A 19,497-nucleotide genomic window follows, 5' to 3' on the forward strand; every position below is an offset into this window, starting at 1 on the left:
TATGTATTTGAACAATTTTCTTTTCTTTAACTAACTTTTGAGATTGAGTTATGTCTAAATCTAATCTATGATATAATTACTCAGGATGAGAAACCAATTTGTTTAATAATAAAATGAAGAATGTTATATAAATAATTATATGACTTTGACGGCTATATATATCTTTACTGTTAGGGAAAATAATCTAAACAATCGAACAATATAAAATCTAAAACAGAATATAGTTTTTTTCACTTTTAAACCATGACCAAAATATTTTACAATAAATAATAATAATAATAATAATAATAATATTAATAATAATAATAATAATAATAATAATAATAATAATATTTACAAAATGTCTCACTTCATAAATTTCAATATATAACTGCGTTTAAATATGTTTATGTATATTTATTATTTTTCTGAGAAAGGGTTTATGCATGAGCGTACAGAGACGCAAAACTGAAACTATTTGCGTGACCTTCGAGAAGTTTTCCTGCAGAACAGAAACCTTCGAGAATGAGCACTTGTGATTTGGTCGCATAATCGGTGTGGAAGGATATCGAATCCAATCGCATAGGTCTATATTCCATTTTAATTCACAATAATATTGCCAATATCTTCTCGATGCTCATCTTCCTGTGTTGAATTTTCGTTGGGTTTATCAAAATTTGACGACGCTGATGGAAAATGGGAGCAGTGACTGATGATCAGCTGGCAGTGTAATTATTACTAATATTTTTGCAACTCCGAGTTGTCTTTAATTTGTATAATAACGCCCCAAGTTGCATTTCTTGCTCGGGAAGAATTTCGAGAGAGAGACCAATATTGTTGATCAAAGGGGTGTCAAGAGGATCTCCGGTGAGCCCAGTGGTCGCTCCATTTTTCAGGTGTCTGTAGTACTTCATTTATTGATTTTCACTGATTTTGATTGAGCTGGGTACTGTGAAAAAGAGTAACACAAGGCTTTCAGATCTTCTGCAAATTCTATATATTAAACAGGTTGTGGGAGAATCTCGGAGAAAGGAGGAATATCTGTGCTATGCAGAACACTACTGTGCTTATTATTCTTTCTTCTATGATGTGGTGAACCGAGGCGAACAACTTTGTGTAAGACAGAGACAATTTTTGTTTTTTGTTAATTTTCTTGTTCTTCCATTTTTTTCCCCGTGGAGTTGATTTCTCTCATTCATTTTCAGAGTAAACATCAATTTGCAGCAAGACTTGCCGTCTCAACTGGAGCATGCGTCGACGTTAAAGTTTCTGATGCGGAATTAGCCTTGCTACCGTCCAAGGTTTAACATCCCATGCCATTATCAAAACATTTCTATGGCCCCATCGAAGAAAGTCATGAAACAGGTATTTTGTAAGGAATCTCATGACTTCAAGATGTGACGAATTACAATTTGATGAGCTACCAAAAGTGTACAACGATCTTGGACCATCTACTATCTATGATGTGCTACAGTTACATACCTACTCGTTCGAAAAACACTATACATACCTCAGTATATTTTAGTTTTCAATGATCCCACTTTTGAATATGTCAAGAATTGGTAACATCTTTTCGAGCTATAAGGAACACATTGTCACTTCATCTTTAATCTTTCTGATAGTCCAAGTTCTTCCTCGGTAGAAACATGGGGACTGAGTGCCCGAAGATTGCTGACAAAGGTTATAGCCTCGTCCCTTCGATTAAGCTTACAGTACCAATCTACGATAGAATTATACGTGCTCTCATTTGGTTTGCACTTCTGCTTGATCATGTACCGGATCACATCGATAGCCTCGACAAACATTGCCTCGGCTGCATAACTTGAAACAAATGTATTGTATGTGATAACATCGGGGATGAGATCAGATTTCCTCATTTCAAGAAAAACTCGTGATGCATCTCTCATTCTCCCATTCCTGCAATATGCATATATTACCGTATTATATGAAATGATATCTGGTTTCATTCCTTTTGACAACATATCCCTTAGTATTTCTTCAGATTTCACAAAATTTACGGATCGACTGTACATGTATATCAAGCTGTTGTAAGTTGTCAAACTATGTGTGAACCCTCTTGTCTCCATAAAGCTCAAAATTCTGTTGGCCTTATCAATCATTTGTCTTCTGCCATATATGGAAACCATGGAATTTAATGTGGTGATATCTGGAGAAAACCCTCTGTTTCTAAGCTCTAGAAAAGCTTGTTCAGTTTCCTTCAACAGGTCACTCTTGCTATATACTAGAACGAGTGTTTTCAAGAGCACAGCATGAGGTTCAATTGCACCCAAACGTACGTCTTTGGCAAGATCATGTACCTTCTCAATTTCTTTCCCATTAGTGTAAGCATGCAGCAAAGAACAATAAGTCAGCTCATTAGGTTTGCACTGCCTATCTTTCATTTCCGCAAAGACCTTTTCAGATTGTTTCCACAGTCCTCCCCGAGCCAGAGCTGCCAAAACGGCATTATAAGTGGAAAGATCAGGAGCTACTCCTGCTTCTAACATTCGCTTGTAGATAGCCATGGACTGGTCGAAAAATCCACACCTACTATAAGCACTGATCAAGGTGTTAAAAGTGTCCCTCTCTGCCACAAAACCCGATCTTTTCATTTCTTTGAACACACCCGACACTTCAGTATCCATCCCATTCTGCCCAAACACGGCCAAAAGGGTGTTCCACGTAACAATATCCGCGGTACATCCACATTCCTTTATATCATCAAATATCTTCATCATTTCTGTAAATTTTCCTCGGTTTCCATACATTTTAATCAGTGCATTGAAAGTGCATATATTTGGGTTACAACCTGAACTCCGCATCTCCTCAAACACCCTAAATGCCGACTCATCCTTCCCTGCCTTCTCAAATCCTGACAATAAAGTAGTATATGTGAACACATCTGGCTTAATCCCTTTCTCGAGCATCTGAGCTTTTAGCTCTATAGCCTCCTCCAACAAACCGTACCTGGAATAAGCAGAAATGAGAGAATTGTACGTCACAATGCTTGGGGAAAACCCATTAAACTCCATCTCCCTCAAAATTTCCACTGCGTCCTTGGGTCTCCTGGACTTACCATAAACATCAAGTAGTGTATTATATGTAACTTGATCTGGCACAAATCCAACCAATTTCATCTCTTCGAAAGTCCCTTTTGCTTCCTCGTACATAGATCCCCGTCTACAACAACTTATGACAGTGTTGTACGTATAAGCATCAGGAACAACACCCGAACTCTTCATTCCTTCAAAAACCGTCACGATCTGATTCCAAGGCATGCCCATTTTCCCATATACATTCAAAATCACATTATATGTGATTAGAGTAGGTTTGCACCCTTCCTCCTCCATTTTCTTGAAAATCATCACAGCTTCCCTGTACCTACCATTCCTTGCATAAACCGATATCATAGATGTATAAGCATAAACATCGATTCCAAATCCATCTTTCTGCAATTCATAAAGCAAAGAAGCCGCTTCCAAAACCCGACCTTCTTTGCCTAACATACTAATGATCACAGCCACAACAGACCCTTTTATCAAATCTTTCGAATCACAACGTTTCTTAATCCACACAAACACACTTAAAGCCAGGTCACATTTTCTATGGTACCCCAGTGCCTTAATTATACACAAAACATCAGACGAAAAATCTCCCATAAACACTTCCGAAAATCCATTTTGTCGCTTATGGGAATCAAGCAAAGTAACTAACACCTGGTCAAGGTTTTGAATGTTGAATTCATGGTCAGTAAGGGATTGAAGTGTAAGCTCACCTTGAGGGGAGAGGTGGTGGTGGAGGAACCAGGGTTTTCCCTTGTTCGCGTCGCGGTGTTTGCCAATGCGATATCGTGGTCTGGGGACGGAGGAGGGCAGGTTCAGAGAATTAGGTGGTACGGGGGAAGTGGAGGAGGTTGATGGACTCTGGTGGAGCAATTCTGTGAGAAGAGGAGTCAACGTCTGCGGAGGGGGTCCTCGTACGACGGCGGAGGAGTGGGGGTGGGAGTCGTTGAAGAAGGGTTTTGGCGGTGGTGGGTTTGGGAGGAGAAGCGGGAGAGCTATATTTTCTGCCATTGGTGCAGGAGAAAGACACGGATGGAGCTCTTCTAAATGATTAAAGAATTTTATTTTTGGCTCATTTTGAAATGATCAAGTTGTCAATCAATCAAAAAAGGGAAATGATTAATACATTTATTATTTTCAAAATTTTTTTAAAAAAAGTTTGAAGTAAAACTAATTTTAATTATTTTCTTGATATCGAATGAAATTTTCATTTTGTGTTGAAATTAATTGAAGAATATGTTTCGGTAACACAAACTTAAACTTAATTATTTTTTGGACGAATCGGATGGATGTATCTTTTTTGTGTTTCGTGATTAAATTTTATGCACGATATTTACAAAACAAAGATTTTTATCGTTTTGGATTTACGAGTGAGTGATATCTTTTATTGCACTTGACGTTGAGTTGAATAGATATGTCATGTTTTTTTTAAATAATTAATCTGATATAGCAATCACAAATTATAATCACGATATAGATGCATGTTTGCTTATATTGGTTTCATTTCTCTCAACCATGCAAGCGTTTGTATCTTGGACTTGGTTAGCAACAGAACTAATGCGGCTGAGTGATGACTAATGCGACTTTTTCGAATATAAAAATATCAGTTTTTATATGTAGTTTCTATTAGAATGCCCGAAACAGATCAAGTGGCCTCCATCAACTAAATTCTGATACATGCATTATGTCTATGAGTGCGGTTCCCATTTGGATATATCTGTTTTGGGTGGCAGTAGTGGACGATTGAAGATCAAGTCTTATTGATCTTAGAGATTATTGATTTAGTCTTTATGCTCACATTATATCCGTCCTTGGTGAAGTGGCAATAGAGTGTGGCGAGCATTAGTTTAGAAGTGCACTTTTGTCGTAGAAATTCAAGGCTGTAAACTTTGCATCATGATTAATATATTTCAAGTTCAGTAGGTTTGCGGCTAGAGGACCGTCTACTTTGAAAATTATCAGTGACAAGTAGTTTTTTCCTCGCTGTGATATTGAGTGTTTAGTTCACCCGTTGCTTGTGTATGTTGCTTGTGTGTCTGGCGCACTTTCTTGTGGAGCATAATTGTTCTTTTCTTAACAATGTTTCTTGGCACAGACTGATCCTGACGACCTGTTCATGTGTACTCATGCATCTTTTTTTAGTGTATTTAGTTAGCTATCAAGATCTCTTAAACAGTGAAACCATGTCATGTTAATTGAGTGAGTTTCGCGGTCATGTCCTAGGAACAATGTTCACTAGTCTGGTAACTATTTTTGGTATGATGTTTTGGTATGATAAAACAGAAACTTTCTTAGCAGTGCTTTTCTCAATGTAAAATATCAATCTTGTTTCTGTATATTTATTACCTGCAAAATGTCTTGAGCTAAGAAATTAATTAATTTCTGATAGATACGTACCTTCTTCCCAGGTCATGAACAAGCACTTGGGTATATTGGAAAGCAATATATTGAGACACGTTTCATAAAACTTAATGCTGAATACTTGGCTGAAAAGCTGAGGATTGTTGTTCTTCCAACTCTCGCTTTTGTAAAAAACGCTAGAGTGGAGGACTACGTGGTAACAATTCTCGGAGTTGACAACTGATCTGATAAGACTTTGTTGGTATCAAAATCTCACGATGTTAAAATTAGGTTGGATTTGATGAGCTCGGGGGGACGGACGAGTTCGGCACAGAAGAATTGGAAGAGAGATTGTCAAAGTCCAAGTTATTTGTTATGAAGGTGAATCTTCATTCAATCCATCCAAGTCCAAAGCCCCAAAAAAGAGCATTCGACAAAGCTCGAGTTGGTTAATGCCTTGGGCACGTGTAAGCCTTGAATCTGATATTTGGGTAGTTGTGTGGACGTTTTGGGACACTTGGCCAACGTTTAGGACAAGTGGCAGGAAGACAAGCATGCAATCTGGCAGCAGTTAGGTTTGTTCTTATCCAGACATAGCAGTTGGGCTTGACAGGTGGCGGTTCCAGGAGCAGTTACTCGAGTTTATCTGATATTGTTGCCTTGTATTTCGTTTATATAGGCCATGAGTTGCACAAGGCTGATGGGGACACGAGTGTTAAGCCTTTTTGTGTGCAAGCCATTGGCAGATTGTTTCTTTGTATTGTGAACTATTGTGTTAGTGCAAGATTGGGTAGATTTGCCTAGTAATCTCTTTTGCCATTATTATCAACTTGCTTGTTTGGCTTGAGAGGGTGATAGACTTGAGTGTGCAGGTCTACCCGCACAAGGGTTGTAAAGTTAATAATAATCCGCTGTGTTGCTTAACCCTTGTGAGTCACATAATTAAGATTAATATGATTTATTACATAATTATTATATTTTATAAAATACATAAAAATTCATATAATTAATTTTATGAGATGAATGTCTAATTCGATTGACTTATAAATAAATATTATTTTTAATATCAAAAATATTTTTTTAATTACAAATATAGATCATATCTATCCGCATGTCATAATAGGCCTGTAAAAAAAAAATTCAAAATGCAATTTTTAAAATTTTCCTTTCTTTCTTCATTTTTTTTATACAGTTTAAAAGAAAACAGGCTAAACCTTCAGAAAGAAGAACAAAACAAATAAAAAAAACAGTCAAACCTCTTTAGGGTTTAAGACTCCGCAAACGATTTGTGCAATCATACGCAAAAATTGTTATCGTCTTCAACAATTAAATGGAGATTGATCTGGAAAAACTTCCGTTTGACGTGGATTTTCATCCGTCGAATGACGTATTAGCCGCCGGTCTCATCACCGGCCACCTCCTTTTGTGAGTTCAATTCCATTCCTCCGGTGATTTTTAATTATGTTGTGCTGCTGCCAATGAATTTTCTTAAATTTTCATTTCAGGTATCGTTACGCAGCCGAGTCTCCTCCAGTAAGGTAAATATTAACGTTCTGCAATCTGCTTTGTGTAAACATCTTTTTATCCTGATAATTTTCACCAAATTGTAATTTTGAGGCTGGTGTTCTTGCTTATTAGGCTGTTGGAAATCAGTGCTCATACTGAATCATGTAGAGCTGTTCGTTTTGTTAATGAAGGGCGTGGTAGTTTATTTTTAGCAATTTTATTCCAGAAATTTAGTGTATTTATTTATCAAGGACGAATTTGGAGCAACACCGTGATGTTTTTTTTTTCTTTTTTTTTCAGCTATCCTCACAGGTTCTCCAGATTGTTCCATTCTTGCCAGTGATACTGAAACGGGTTCACCCATTACTCGTCTAGAAAATTCTCATGGGTGGGTTGTATCATGAAAATCCATTGCCAACAACTGTACTATTGTTTAAGGGTCATTACCCACTTTTTATGTTTAAGGCGGTGATGTGTTTAATACTCTTGCAGGGCTGCTGTAAATCGAATAGTTAACTTGACTGAGTCCACCGTTGCCTCTGGAGATGATGAAGGTTGTGTGAAGGTGAGTTCATGTTGAAACTTCAACTTGATATTCTAAATGAGATTTAAAATTGGATCTAAATTAGTAGGACACTTCTGCCTAATCTTTGTGGTATAATTGGGTCCATTTCACTCAAATCACTTCATGGAAGTGCTCTGCAGAGAAAACCTTTTTACTATTTACTGTTATCGCCCAGATGTTATTTTTGGGCTTTTTTGGCCTTTTATAGCAAAAGTAATTCTGACAGCCAAGTTTAAATTATCTGTCTCAGTGAATTATCTACCAGTGCTAATGCATTATGGTAGATCTTTAAAAAGACCAGCATAGTTGTGCATTCGGTTAATTAAGGTTCTTATGAAAACCCTATGTTTTTATGGTCTTATTTCTGAAGTCACATTCTGGCTAGCATGAACTGGATGATATATTAGCTATGGAAATTCATTTCCATCTGTTTCCTTCTTTTGTTTCCAGTTCACCATAACTTTCTATGTTGTTCTAGCAACTGGGGCATATATCTGACATCATTTATCGTTTCATGATTGTTCATTATAAATTCTTTTGTGTTTTTATCAATGAGTTATGGATATGAGAAACTGGACTTCGAAGTTAAAGTTTACCTAATTTAAAAAAGAATTACTATTTACCTTATGTCACCTGTTAATTGGGCTTTATTAGTTGCTGTTTCTGTTCGTATGAGGCATTATCATGTCTTCGACAGGAATTTGAAGTTCTTGGTCCTTTATTTTGTTATTAAGATCCTCACTTTCATCGTAAACAGGTATGGGACACCAGGCAACGTTCTTGCTGCAACTCTTTCCATGTTCATGAAGAATACATTTCTGATATGACGTATACATCTGATTCAATGAAATTACTAGGAACGAGGTTGTCTTTTGTCCCCCACTCTTCTTCTTTTGTCATTATGTGTATTCATTTTATTTGTGTGACATGTCATGCTTTTTCCTGGTTGGTTGCCTCAATCTCTTGCATTGCATGATATCTGTTTTGGAGGTGACTAATGGACCGATAAATGGATATGGTCATATGGCTACAAATTGGATGGATGCCTGTGGTTTTTTGTGGTCCATCAATTTTCAGTGATCTATAACTCATATTCTTATTTTAATAACAGATAATCTTGTGGGTAGATTTCTTTTGTGCTTTGTGCAGATTAGAGTAGCCAATCTTTCTGTCAGCATTGTGAATAAATTGTCTTTCAGACTGTATCACTGACATTTTATGATTTGGCTATAGTTTTACCATGATGTGGTGATTTTTCTTTTAATTCAGATCTTTAACTCTAGTAATGTTGCAAAAGTTCAATCACTTGTTAAAGGGGAAATATTAATTCCACACATTTTTTGAGACATATTCAACTCGTCTTAGGCAATGACAGTGATTTCAATAAAACATGCTCATTAGTTTTGCTTTATTTGCCTCAGTGGAGATGGCACACTATCAGTTTGCAATTTAAGAAGCAACAAGGTAAACTTATCTGTTGTTTTGTGTTTGATCTTGTAATGCATATTGGCCTAGAACGTTTGCCAACTTAATCCATGTGATAAATAATTTCTTTTTTGGATTTACTGTACCGCAGGTTCAAACAAGATCAGAGTTCTCTGAGGATGAACTGCTTTCTGTTGTGATTATGAAGGTTGGATTCAACTACCGAAAGTGCTCAAATAAATTGTCCTGATTGCATATAAAGAGATCTTCCCTTATGCAATAATAATACTTGCTTTGATTTCTTATGTTAGTACGAAGGTTGGGTTCAGGTGTTTTTTATAAAGGTTTCAGTGTAATCTACTATTTTCTGGTTCATTAGGTGACATAATTCTCTGTTGTTTCCTTTCTGATTTTCGTGCTTCCAGTTGTCTTTTTACCTTTGTAGCATGATGAATCTAAAAAATTGGTACATTTGTCCTAGCGGTATTTTATTGGTATTTGCAAACTTCCCACTCCAACAGGAGGGAAATCCTGTTCAAATACGTCCGCACTTCCCTTATTTTTATTTTTATAAAAATTTTTGTCTACACAATTTGGGTATCTTCTATAATATTAATCCGTTGTCTATCATGCTTTATTCTTGGTATGTAACTGACAATCTAGATTTTGTGTCTACTCCATGCTCTTGGCCATTTTTTAGATTGAAAAGTGGCATATTATTGATATTAATTGCTGTCTTCAGTCAGAGACTTGAAAAATATGTCGCTTGCTATTCTGAGATACGCTCCTGTTACCTCTTATATCTAGAATGGTCGAAAGGTTGTATGTGGGACACAAACTGGAACTCTACTGTTGTACTCGTGGGGATTTTTCAAGGACTGCAGGTGTTTCATCTTATTCTTGAATGAATTTTTTTTGTACTGAAGCTAAAGAAGTCATTAATTTTGTCTTTATATGGAGTCAAGATGAATTTAATTTACCCTTTAGTTAGCATTGCATGCTTGTGGTGGAGTTTGATGCTGATGGTATGTCTTCTAATTTTCCAGTGACCGTTTTATAGATCTTTCTCCCAACTCTGTAGATGCCCTGCTGAAGGTTAGTGCATTTTTCATGATACTAGTGGACTAGATGTACCATTTCGAACAAGCAGTTTAAGTTGGTTATCCGACTGGAATCTACTTAATTCCATTTCTTTATGATTTTTGGGTTAAGCTTGATGAAGATAGAGTAATAACTGGTTCCGAGAATGGAATTATTAGGTGAGATAATTTTCCTCCATATTTGGGATAATTTTCTCAATTAATCATTGGTTGGACATTGTATTCAATTTTATTCATAATTTTGTATAGTTTGATCGGTATATTACCCAACAGAGTGATTCAGCCAATCGCCGAACATTCCGAGTATCCCGTCGAACGGCTTGGTATGACTTTCATATACCCTTTTAATTGGAGAAGACTTGAAAACTTTTAGCTTATTATCATCATCGCACGATGATAGTACATTTACAATAAAAACAAATCGATAACATTTAGCTTCTTGTAGTATCACTCACGTGTCATTTAATTGACATTGCAGCGTTTTCCCATGATAGAAAATATCTTGGTAGCATATCGCATGATCACACGTTAAAGGTTCTATACTTCTCAATTTTTTTTCTCTAGCTGATGCTTTCTACATTGTTTCTAAAGTAACCTTGGTCTAGATATGTACGGCCTTAATGTAATTTTCCCGTTAATATAGCTGTGGGATCTGGATGATTTGATGCAAGTATCTGGAAATCCTACCCACAATCATTCTGCTAGTGCAGATAGCGATAGTGATGGCATGGATATCGAGGATAGCATTCCGAAATCTTCTAAAGGTAATCCGGTGTCTTTCATATTTGTTTTAAAAAATACAATGGCTGTGTAGAGCTTATTTGTTAATGATGATTATCGGAATACACTTGTGATACATAGTTGAATGATCTTAAATGATTGATTGCCTACTATAACCAAGTTTTTACACTAGCTGATCGAAGATTATAATGAGAAATTTGGTATTAAACAGGCAAGTTCACTTTATCCCTGCCAACTTAAGATGAACTGTTACAAATGTTTCCGGGTCAACTTGGATTCGTATTCAAATGCCAATGGAAGCTTAGACAATTCTTGTTGGACATTGGCTTTATGTATTCTAGAATCTTGAATACATCATTTTACTATTCATTTACTCGGTTCTTAGAGTCTGTTTCATGCACGTTTGCAGGAACGAAGAGGAAAAATAGCGGCAAAACGCAGAATCTAAGCACATCAAGCAATTTCTTCGCAGATCTATAGTCATTTGGTGTGATACCAGGAAGTGATGTTTCGAAATCACTTCTTATTCTTCCTTTCCTTCATATGAACTTTATGTTACCCTCTGATTCCTTATATTGAAGTTTCGACTTTTATTTTCGTTATATCAATTTTTCTTTTTTGAAGAAATAATTCCATCAATTTTTGTCAGCACCAATCCGCTGAAACACCTGCATGTATTCTAGATGCTTAAATATTTTCTTCGAAGTTCCGTCCCATCATATTTGGTCTTTGGATGGATGGTGGAATTATTGAAATATAGAACATATTTCATGTTAGCCACTTGATTTTAGTAAATCTTCGCCATTTTTTTCTTAACTTCTATTATTATCATGTTATTTGATCAGTACATGGAGCTCGAAATTAAAATAATAATAATCGAAATTTAGTGATTTAGTACAATAAGTTATTGTTCTATTTCTTTTTTACATATTATTCTGAAAAATTCATATCGACATTTTTTTTCGTTTCTTATTACATTTATAATTAGTTCATATCAATAAAAACTTTAAACGGGTTATACACATTTTGGTTCTCTTTTTTGTTGTTTTTCTCCCAATCGTCTTTCTCTCATTTTGGACCGCCAAATTAAACCTTGAAGTTTTGTAATGTTACTCATTTCGATCTCTCCAATTAATAATCGATTAGTTAATATGTTGGTTAACCGTACGTTGAAACACGGAAAAAAATTCTTCAAATTGAAGAATCCTAGGTAAAATCCCACCAGATAAAAAACACGAAGATCATGGAATTGGGTCGTTGGTAAGTCGAATGATTTTGTCTCCATTTTCTTCATTTCCAAGCTTCTGTTAATGATTTTTAGTCGTGATCCAGATTATTTTTTCTTTCGCGAAATTATAACATGGATTGTAACTTAATTGAATTGTGAGGTTGAAGCAAACTACTACAAATGCGGAGTATGTGAATCTGAAATCGAAGGTTATAATCTACCTTTTAGCTTATTCCAAATTCCGATTGAGTTGTTTCGTCGCCAACTCGTAACAAATTCTATAAAGGTGACTTATTTTTTAATGAGCTAAGTATGCGCTAATTTATTCTTATTTGTGAATTCTTTTTCCATTGCATAATGATCGGATTCCTGCAATCATAATTTAATTTTTAAATGAATAGGTATCTTTTAAGACGGTTTCACGAATCTTTATCTGTGAGACGGGTCAACCCTACCGATATTTACAATAAAAAGTAATACTCATGGTATAAAAAGTAATATTTTTTCATGGATGAACCAAATAAAATACCCGTCTCACAAAATACGACCCGTGAGACCGTCTCACGCAAGTTTTTGTTTTTTTAAATTATCGAGTTTTTGTGTATCGCTTTTGATGTTAAATTATATTATGATGCAAAGTAAACATATCTTCTTTTTGTTGTGAGAATGAAAAAGAAATATCGTATAAGACGATTTAAGAGGGTCGAACTAGATCTCGTTAACTTGTAACAGAAAAATGACAACAGAAGTGACCAAAATGAGTAAGTAACCTTAGAAATTAATTTGGCTATGGACGGTTTAGGGAAAAGGAACGACAAATAAGAGGAGTTATTAATAATAGTTATAATAAATGTTAAACTTATTATTAATTAATGCACAAACAAAAGCTTACCTATCGGGCTATCCCTTGTTTGAATTTGTCCCCTTTTCTAAAATGAAAACTTGAGCCTAGGGATGTAAACAATTCAACGAGTTTGTGAGTTTTTCGGAGCTCGACTCGATAAAAATTCATTTGAGTTTGTTTATTAATCATATCAAGCTAAGCTCGAATCGATTTCAAGCTCGACAACTTAATCAAACCAAACTCAAGCCTAAATATATTCGTCTCACGAGCTCGTAAACATGTTTGTTAATAGGCTTGTGAGCTCGAGATCGGCTTGTTTAGCTGGCTCGTAAGCTCGAGCTCGATTCGTTTATATTTTAAGTTGTCATGTTTGTCGTTTTGATTATTTATGAATAAATTTAAATTTTTATGTTAAATTTAAAATTAGTTAATAGATATATTTAATATTTAACAAGATCAAACTCGAGATCAATAATATGGTTTACGAGCTCGGAAATCGTAAACGAGTTGAGTTCAAGCTTCGAGTTCAAGTCAGGCTTGTTGAAGAAATAAAAAATCTATTAATTTTTAAGTTCTAACTCGACTTGATTAACATGATAAACGAGCTTTTAACGAGTCCAGCTCGAGCTTCTCGTGAGTTTAGTAATTTTAAGATCAATCAAGCTCGATGATAAAAGCTTGAATCGAGCTCGAGTCGAGCTGGAACTTCTCCTAATCTTGAACGAGTCAACCTTACTATTTAACTTGGTTTAAATCGTTTACGTGAACCACTCAATGTGTGCTCAATCTAGAGAGACCTAAAGTTGCGCATCGACCTCGAAGTTTTCTTTGAAAAATATATATAATAATGTTATATGATTTATTAATTAATATAGTAATGATAGCGATACCAAGATAACACAGTAAAGACAATAAGCTAAGAATTTGTCGATTGGTCCCGCGATGCTCCTCTCATCCTCACGATTTCGTCCACAAAATCTTTCATATTACGATAAGAATCCGCCACCGCCTCCGCTGCCGCTTTCTTCCACTTGAGGGCGTTCTCCTTCATCTCCGCCGCCTTGGGGCCTCCTCCTGTCGCCTCTCTCAAGCACCTTTCCACCTCCTCCCGGGGAACAATGCCCCCCTCAGCCGCCCCCCGACACAACCTGATCCCAACCTTGAAAACATCGACCAAAAACTTGGCATCCGTCACCTGATCACCCCACTGAGGGAACGCCACTACTGGGACGCCACTGGCCAAAGTCTCCATCGTGGAGTTCCAGCCGCAGTGAGTAACGAAGCAGGCTGTGGAACGGTGCGCCAGCACCTCCTCTTGTGGGCTCCACTGCACTATTTTTCCTTTATCACCCACTTTCTCCACGAACCCTTCTGGCAGAACATGTGGTAGCCGGCCGGTTTCCGGCCCTGGAGGCTTCAGAACCCACAGAAATGAAACACTGGAACTAAGAAGCCCGTAAGCTATCTCGTCAACTTGTTCTTGCGTCAAATAAACAACGCTGCCGAATGAAATGTATACCACCGTACCTTCGGCTTTGGAGTCCAAAAACTCTGCACAATTATCTGCCGTCAAAAAGTCCACACGAATTGTCTCGTTTGAAGACGTTGCTTGAGTTTCCAATTCTTTGAATAAAGGGCCAACAGTTTTGATCGGACGGCAAATCTTGGACATGTGTTCCACAATTTCGTGCTCCAGCTCTTCAAATGTGTCCATCAATATGCAGAACGGTTTCGTCAAGTTCTTGTACTGACCCAAAATGGCTCTCCTCAGAAAAGGGTACGGAGTACTAGGATGCAAAAAACTGGGGATTTCATCACACTTCAACAGAGGCATAAACGGCAACTGCACGTCGATTTCCGGATCATTTTCGCTTGGAAAAGGCACGAGATTATGGAAAAAATGGTAATACGCTGAAAACGAAGCACATGATTGGACCCAAAGCATGGCACTTGGAATCCCTAAGCTCTCCGCAACATCAGAAACCCACGGAATGAAAGGATTATTAATCAAACAAGAAACCGGCCTGCCTTTCTCTTCATGCTCTCTGATCATCCTCGCGAGATTTTGTCGGCCTGAAACCTCGAGTTGACTCAAGTACAAGTCGAGATCACTTCGGTTGGGTTCGTCCAAACTCCACCCGTCGTCAAAGAATTCGAAACTGATGAAGCCCCGACCCAGTGGAGTCGGCTCATCATCGGCGATGTTATTGGCAATCCGGATACTTTGACCCACGTACTCAGGTGCAGAAAGGGTGACGAGCAGACCCGAGTATGCGAGTCTTTTTGCTAACCTTAAAAGCGGGTTTACATGGCCCTGACCTGGAAAACTTACCATGAAAATATGGATATTTTGCAGAGATCCATCGGAGGGGACGACTGCATAGCCCATTTTCTTGATCTGCTTGCTCTTCTTTGTTTATATTTTCTTTTGATGAACGTGATAATAACGTAGGTTTCAGCTGATTCAGGCATATATCGGTCAGACAGGAGAGGCGGGATTAATTTATTAATCGGTTCGCTTAATATATTAATTAGTGATAATTGATCACTCCAAAATATACTAATTAACTTGATTTTATCAGTATTGTTTTGAAGATTTGACTTGCTTTATTATTGGACATTTAATAAAGTGCATTTATTTAGACAAAAAATAAAAATAACAAACATATTCAAGGTTATCTGACCCTGTCTTAAAATTGTAGTATGATTATTAATTAAATCATTATCACAGTTTCACTTCTTCTCACGTTTTGGATTTGTACTGAATCGGTCTACAAAAAAAAAAAAAAATCATTAATTGGTTCGCTTAACGTGTTGGATTAAGTGTCTAGGAGTGAAAGTGAACTTCTGATAAGTTTTTCATGTGTCAAGTTAATGACGTTTTACCATTTGATCTGGATTTATAGGTGAATCATAAAATAATGGCACCAAATCTTAACTGGTAATACTGTTAGAAACATGGACGACGGTGAAGAAAATTTAAGACCTGTCTGTAATGAATATGAGATAGTACCAACAGATAGATACGCACCTTTCAGACACAAAGAATTTGAAATTATCTATTAAAATGTATTAGGATTCGTTTTTTTTAATTGAGTAAACTAAATTAATTAAAGATTTAATTCATTTTAGTAAGGGTCGTTAGCCTGTATATATCAAAAACAAGAAATCTTATGATTTTTTTATTTTTTGAGTTGGTGTGTTTATATTTTTTAGACAGATCAACTCGATCAATTTCTAAAATTAAGAAATAATTTTGGAATTAAAAATAATATTTTACGGGTCTGGTCGGATATGATATTCGTATACAAAAAATTGACCCGTGAGACGATCTATATCCATAAAAATATGGATATTTTTTAGACAGATCAACTCGATCAATATCCAAAATTAAGAACTTTTGTGATTTTTTTATAAATCTCTTTAATTTGATGGCTTATTTAATGTTGATTTCCCAAATACACTCTCCAAATCCTTTTCAAAGTCAATTTTATATATTAATTACATTGTCGTTCCTATGGTTTGTCAATTCATATTATTATAATCTCAACAAATTAAACTGTCTTAATTAATATAAAACATTATACAGTTTGAAGTGAAAGATGGGAAAAAAATAAGAATAAAGATGAGTTGACTTCATACTCTTAAATAATATTCATAATAATATATATTTTTTTGGAAAATGAAAATTTTTATAATGGATTCAAGAGTAAATATTAATTATGCAAAATTATATATGAAATAATAAATTTATATCAATATCTCTCAAATATTTTTTAAAAAAAATTTCTAAAATTTTAATTTTGTTACTAATTAGGGATGTATATTTAATTCATTCAATTGTTTTTTGGATAACTCAAATAGGAGGTTTTAAATAAATATTATAAATAAAAAAATTAAAGGAATATAACAAAATTTAAACTTTTAAAAGTTAGCAAAAACTTGTGTGAGATTATTCTAAGGATCTTATTTTTTATTGTGAATATCGGTAGGGTTGATCCGTCTCACAGATAAAGATTCGTGAGACCAAGATGTTTGATTTTTACGTTTTATAGACTTCCTTATGGTTTGGGCCTGAAGCCCAAGATTGCAGCCCAATAAAATCCTTTTCCTCGTTTGTCCCATACAGTTTCAATATTCTTTCTTACAAGTGCCTGCTCTGATTCACTCGCCAAGGAAGAAAAAAGTCAAGAACTTCAGCTTGGGAACCTATTAAGTTGGTGATTGCACTTTTAATTGATATCTTTTAAGCTTCAGTAACGATTGAATTCGGGGAAGTTTCTCGTGTTTGTTAATTTGTTTGTTGTCGATTTTTTTGGTGTACGAATTGATGATATACTATAATTAAGCTCTATCTTTGATTTTTTTTTTTTTTGGGAGTTTTAATTGTTGATGAACTTCGTATCTTTGAATTTATGATGGGTTGATTTATTGGAAAAAACATCGTTTCTCTTCGTCCATTATCAAAACTTTTTGAGGATTGGGTAATTTAAACAATTGCAACATTATTATTGTAATTTGATTAGAGAATGCCATCGAAGGATATAAGAAACGGTATAGGAGGAGGATGATGGCCAGTTGTGCTCATGAATTCTGGCATTTTGGCTAAATTGTAAGACTGGCAGTTTCGATTTTAGCCAAAGGAAGTATTTTAGGATAAATTTTTGAAATTCATGTTCTTCTAAAAAAAGTATTTCATAAAATTAGAATCCTCCCACAACCAACAAAAATTCGGCAATTTGAGGTTATGTTGAGAGGGGTTTATCCTGAGGGCAGAATTTTGGCTGTCCAAATTAAATAATTTTTCTGGAAACATTTATCCCATAGACACTGTTTGGATTAGGCTGATATCTAAACCTCCTAGAAGATATCTCCTTACTTGCAATTAGGCATGTGAACTGCTGTATTGATTGAATGGAAAAATTAAAGCATAGATTAAGATATTAGATGATTTGTGTGAGATACAATTCGGTTGCACATGGGTTGCTTGCCTAAAATTCATATGAATTTTTTTAAAAAATTAATAAACTACAAGTGAAAATGTATCCCCAGCTATCAAGGATGCAACTCCACGCCGCCAACTCTCCTCTTATCAGTGGATTCTCGCGTGCCTAGATATTTCAGCGGCAATCCTAAATTTTTTTTGAAGTAATTGTTTTATTTCTGGTTTACAGGGTAAAGTCTTTTTTTGCTTTAGTGATGAAGGAAGAAGAAATAAACAGATGCCAAATCCAAGAATGGTACCCCAAATTCAAATACATATCCATAAAATCCATCATTCATGATCTGCCGGAGTCGTTTGTCGATTATCTTCTCAATGACTCTGGTCCGTTCCTGCTTCCTGCTTCCATCTCAAATGATGATGCACTTCCAAATAGAGTACGTAATCGGGAAGATGAAGAAGATTTTGTAGTGTCAGAAGGATCTGATGATGAGGCAGAACAACCTATTCCTGCTCCTTGTTTCCCCGAATTGGAAATGAAGATCAAAGCATCCATTGTATCACTGGGGGGTGCTGTTTTTCCTAAGCTTAATTGGAGCGCACCTAAAGACTCTTCTTGGATTAGTCCAACCGGGAGCCTAAGGTGTACCACTTTCAATGAAATAGCACTTCTATTGAGGTCGTCTGATTCTCTTGTGAATGACCTCTGCCATGCATATGATCGTGTAGTGATAAGAGTGCTTCAAGGCCGGCACGTAAATGGTATCCATCAATGCAGCCTGAGATGGAATTTAGGGGCTTTGTTTGCAATAAAGTCCTCATTGGAATTTGCCAACGAGAAGTTACTAGCTTTTACCCTGCTCTTCTTGTGAGGAAACCTGATCTTAAAATGATGATCCAGGAATTCTTTATGGAGAAAGTGCGCGAAAATTTTGAATCTGAAAGTTACATATTTGACATCTATATCACGAGGGACAAACGAGTGAAGCTCTTGGATTTCAACCCTTGGGGTGCATTTACCCTCCCGCTCCTATTTACTTGGGAGGAACTGGAAGAGAAGTTGAAGAAAGATCATGATTTGGAGTTCAGAACTGTGTAAGTCAACTTGTTATACGTCCGGGTTTAAAAACTGCAGTTCCATACGACTATTTGGATACGAGTCCTGGAAGTGGATGGGATCAGTTCTTGAGGAATGCTAATGAAGAATTGAGGCGGCAGAGTAACCCTACCGAAGCTGGTGCTAGACATACGCTTTAGTTAGTCCCATGATCCACTTGTCTCAACAAGCTTTGCCTACATTAGATTTGCATAGCCTCGAAGATTGCGATGCTTTTATCCCTTGTATACATTCGAAGTTGTTAAAAATTATTGCTCTTTTAACTTGCAGTCCTTCGATTGGATGCAACATCTTATAATACACTACATAGATATTTACTAAATATTGAGGCTTAGAGCCAAAGAGGGTATTGAGTTGAAAAATTGAATTGAGATTATTGAACATTCATGTAGTGAAACTTGGGGTTCTGATACTGTAAGGGTATCCAGTTATGGCTAAGATTGTTGGCATGTAAGGCTTCTTCAATCTCCAGCTATATTCCATTCATATTCGAAATAAATAAATGAAGTTGCAGAGAGCTAAATGTAAAAGAATTATATTTTTTATTTTTTAAATATTAGCTGTAGGGATACGAAGTCTCGCTACATAATAAACAAACCACGGTTAGCTAGATTGCAAAGTTAAGCAGTTCATTTGTGAAAGCTGGAA

The 19,497-nt window shown here is 35.9% G+C and overlaps 4 protein-coding genes and 1 pseudogene across 4 annotated transcripts; 3 read left to right on the forward strand and 2 right to left on the reverse strand.

Annotated features, from left to right (window-relative positions):
* The first annotated feature begins 361 nt into the window (after positions 1-361).
* LOC140823823 (uncharacterized) lies at positions 362-1,323 on the forward strand. Its single transcript, XM_073185329.1, is given in 5 exon segments — positions 362-565; positions 686-705; positions 771-875; positions 988-1,095; positions 1,185-1,323. Coding segments are annotated over 5 exon segments (396 nt in total). The 5' UTR covers positions 362-504; the 3' UTR covers positions 1,287-1,323.
* On the reverse strand, positions 1,299-4,312 carry LOC140823822 (uncharacterized). The gene has a single exon (XM_073185328.1). It carries the CDS (start codon positions 4,050-4,052, stop codon positions 1,575-1,577), a length of 2,478 nt encoding a protein of 825 aa, XP_073041429.1. The 5' UTR covers positions 4,053-4,312; the 3' UTR covers positions 1,299-1,574.
* A 2,285-nt stretch (positions 4,313-6,597) lies between these two features.
* Positions 6,598-11,494, forward strand: LOC140823825 (WD repeat-containing protein 55-like). The gene is made up of 15 exons (XM_073185332.1): positions 6,598-6,806; positions 6,887-6,919; positions 7,020-7,084; positions 7,188-7,275; positions 7,380-7,452; positions 8,210-8,316; positions 8,874-8,916; positions 9,029-9,085; positions 9,685-9,761; positions 9,924-9,972; positions 10,090-10,136; positions 10,227-10,300; positions 10,456-10,511; positions 10,621-10,741; positions 11,128-11,494. The coding sequence occupies exons 1-15, from the start codon at positions 6,712-6,714 to the stop codon at positions 11,196-11,198; spliced, it is 1,056 nt and encodes a 351-aa protein (XP_073041433.1). The 5' UTR covers positions 6,598-6,711; the 3' UTR covers positions 11,199-11,494.
* Positions 11,495-13,630: 2,136 nt separating this feature from the next.
* On the reverse strand, positions 13,631-15,326 carry LOC140823824 (gallate 1-beta-glucosyltransferase 84A24-like). Its single transcript, XM_073185330.1, has one exon. The coding sequence runs from the start codon at positions 15,177-15,179 to the stop codon at positions 13,707-13,709; it is 1,473 nt and encodes a 490-aa protein (XP_073041431.1). The 5' UTR covers positions 15,180-15,326; the 3' UTR covers positions 13,631-13,706.
* Positions 15,327-16,930: 1,604 nt separating this feature from the next.
* LOC140823826 (uncharacterized) lies at positions 16,931-19,118 on the forward strand (annotated as a pseudogene).
* The last annotated feature ends 379 nt before the right edge of the window (positions 19,119-19,497 follow it).

This window comes from Primulina eburnea, chromosome 2 (assembly GCF_022965805.1).
Source record: "Primulina eburnea isolate SZY01 chromosome 2, ASM2296580v1, whole genome shotgun sequence".
NCBI lineage: Eukaryota > Viridiplantae > Streptophyta > Magnoliopsida > Lamiales > Gesneriaceae > Primulina > Primulina eburnea.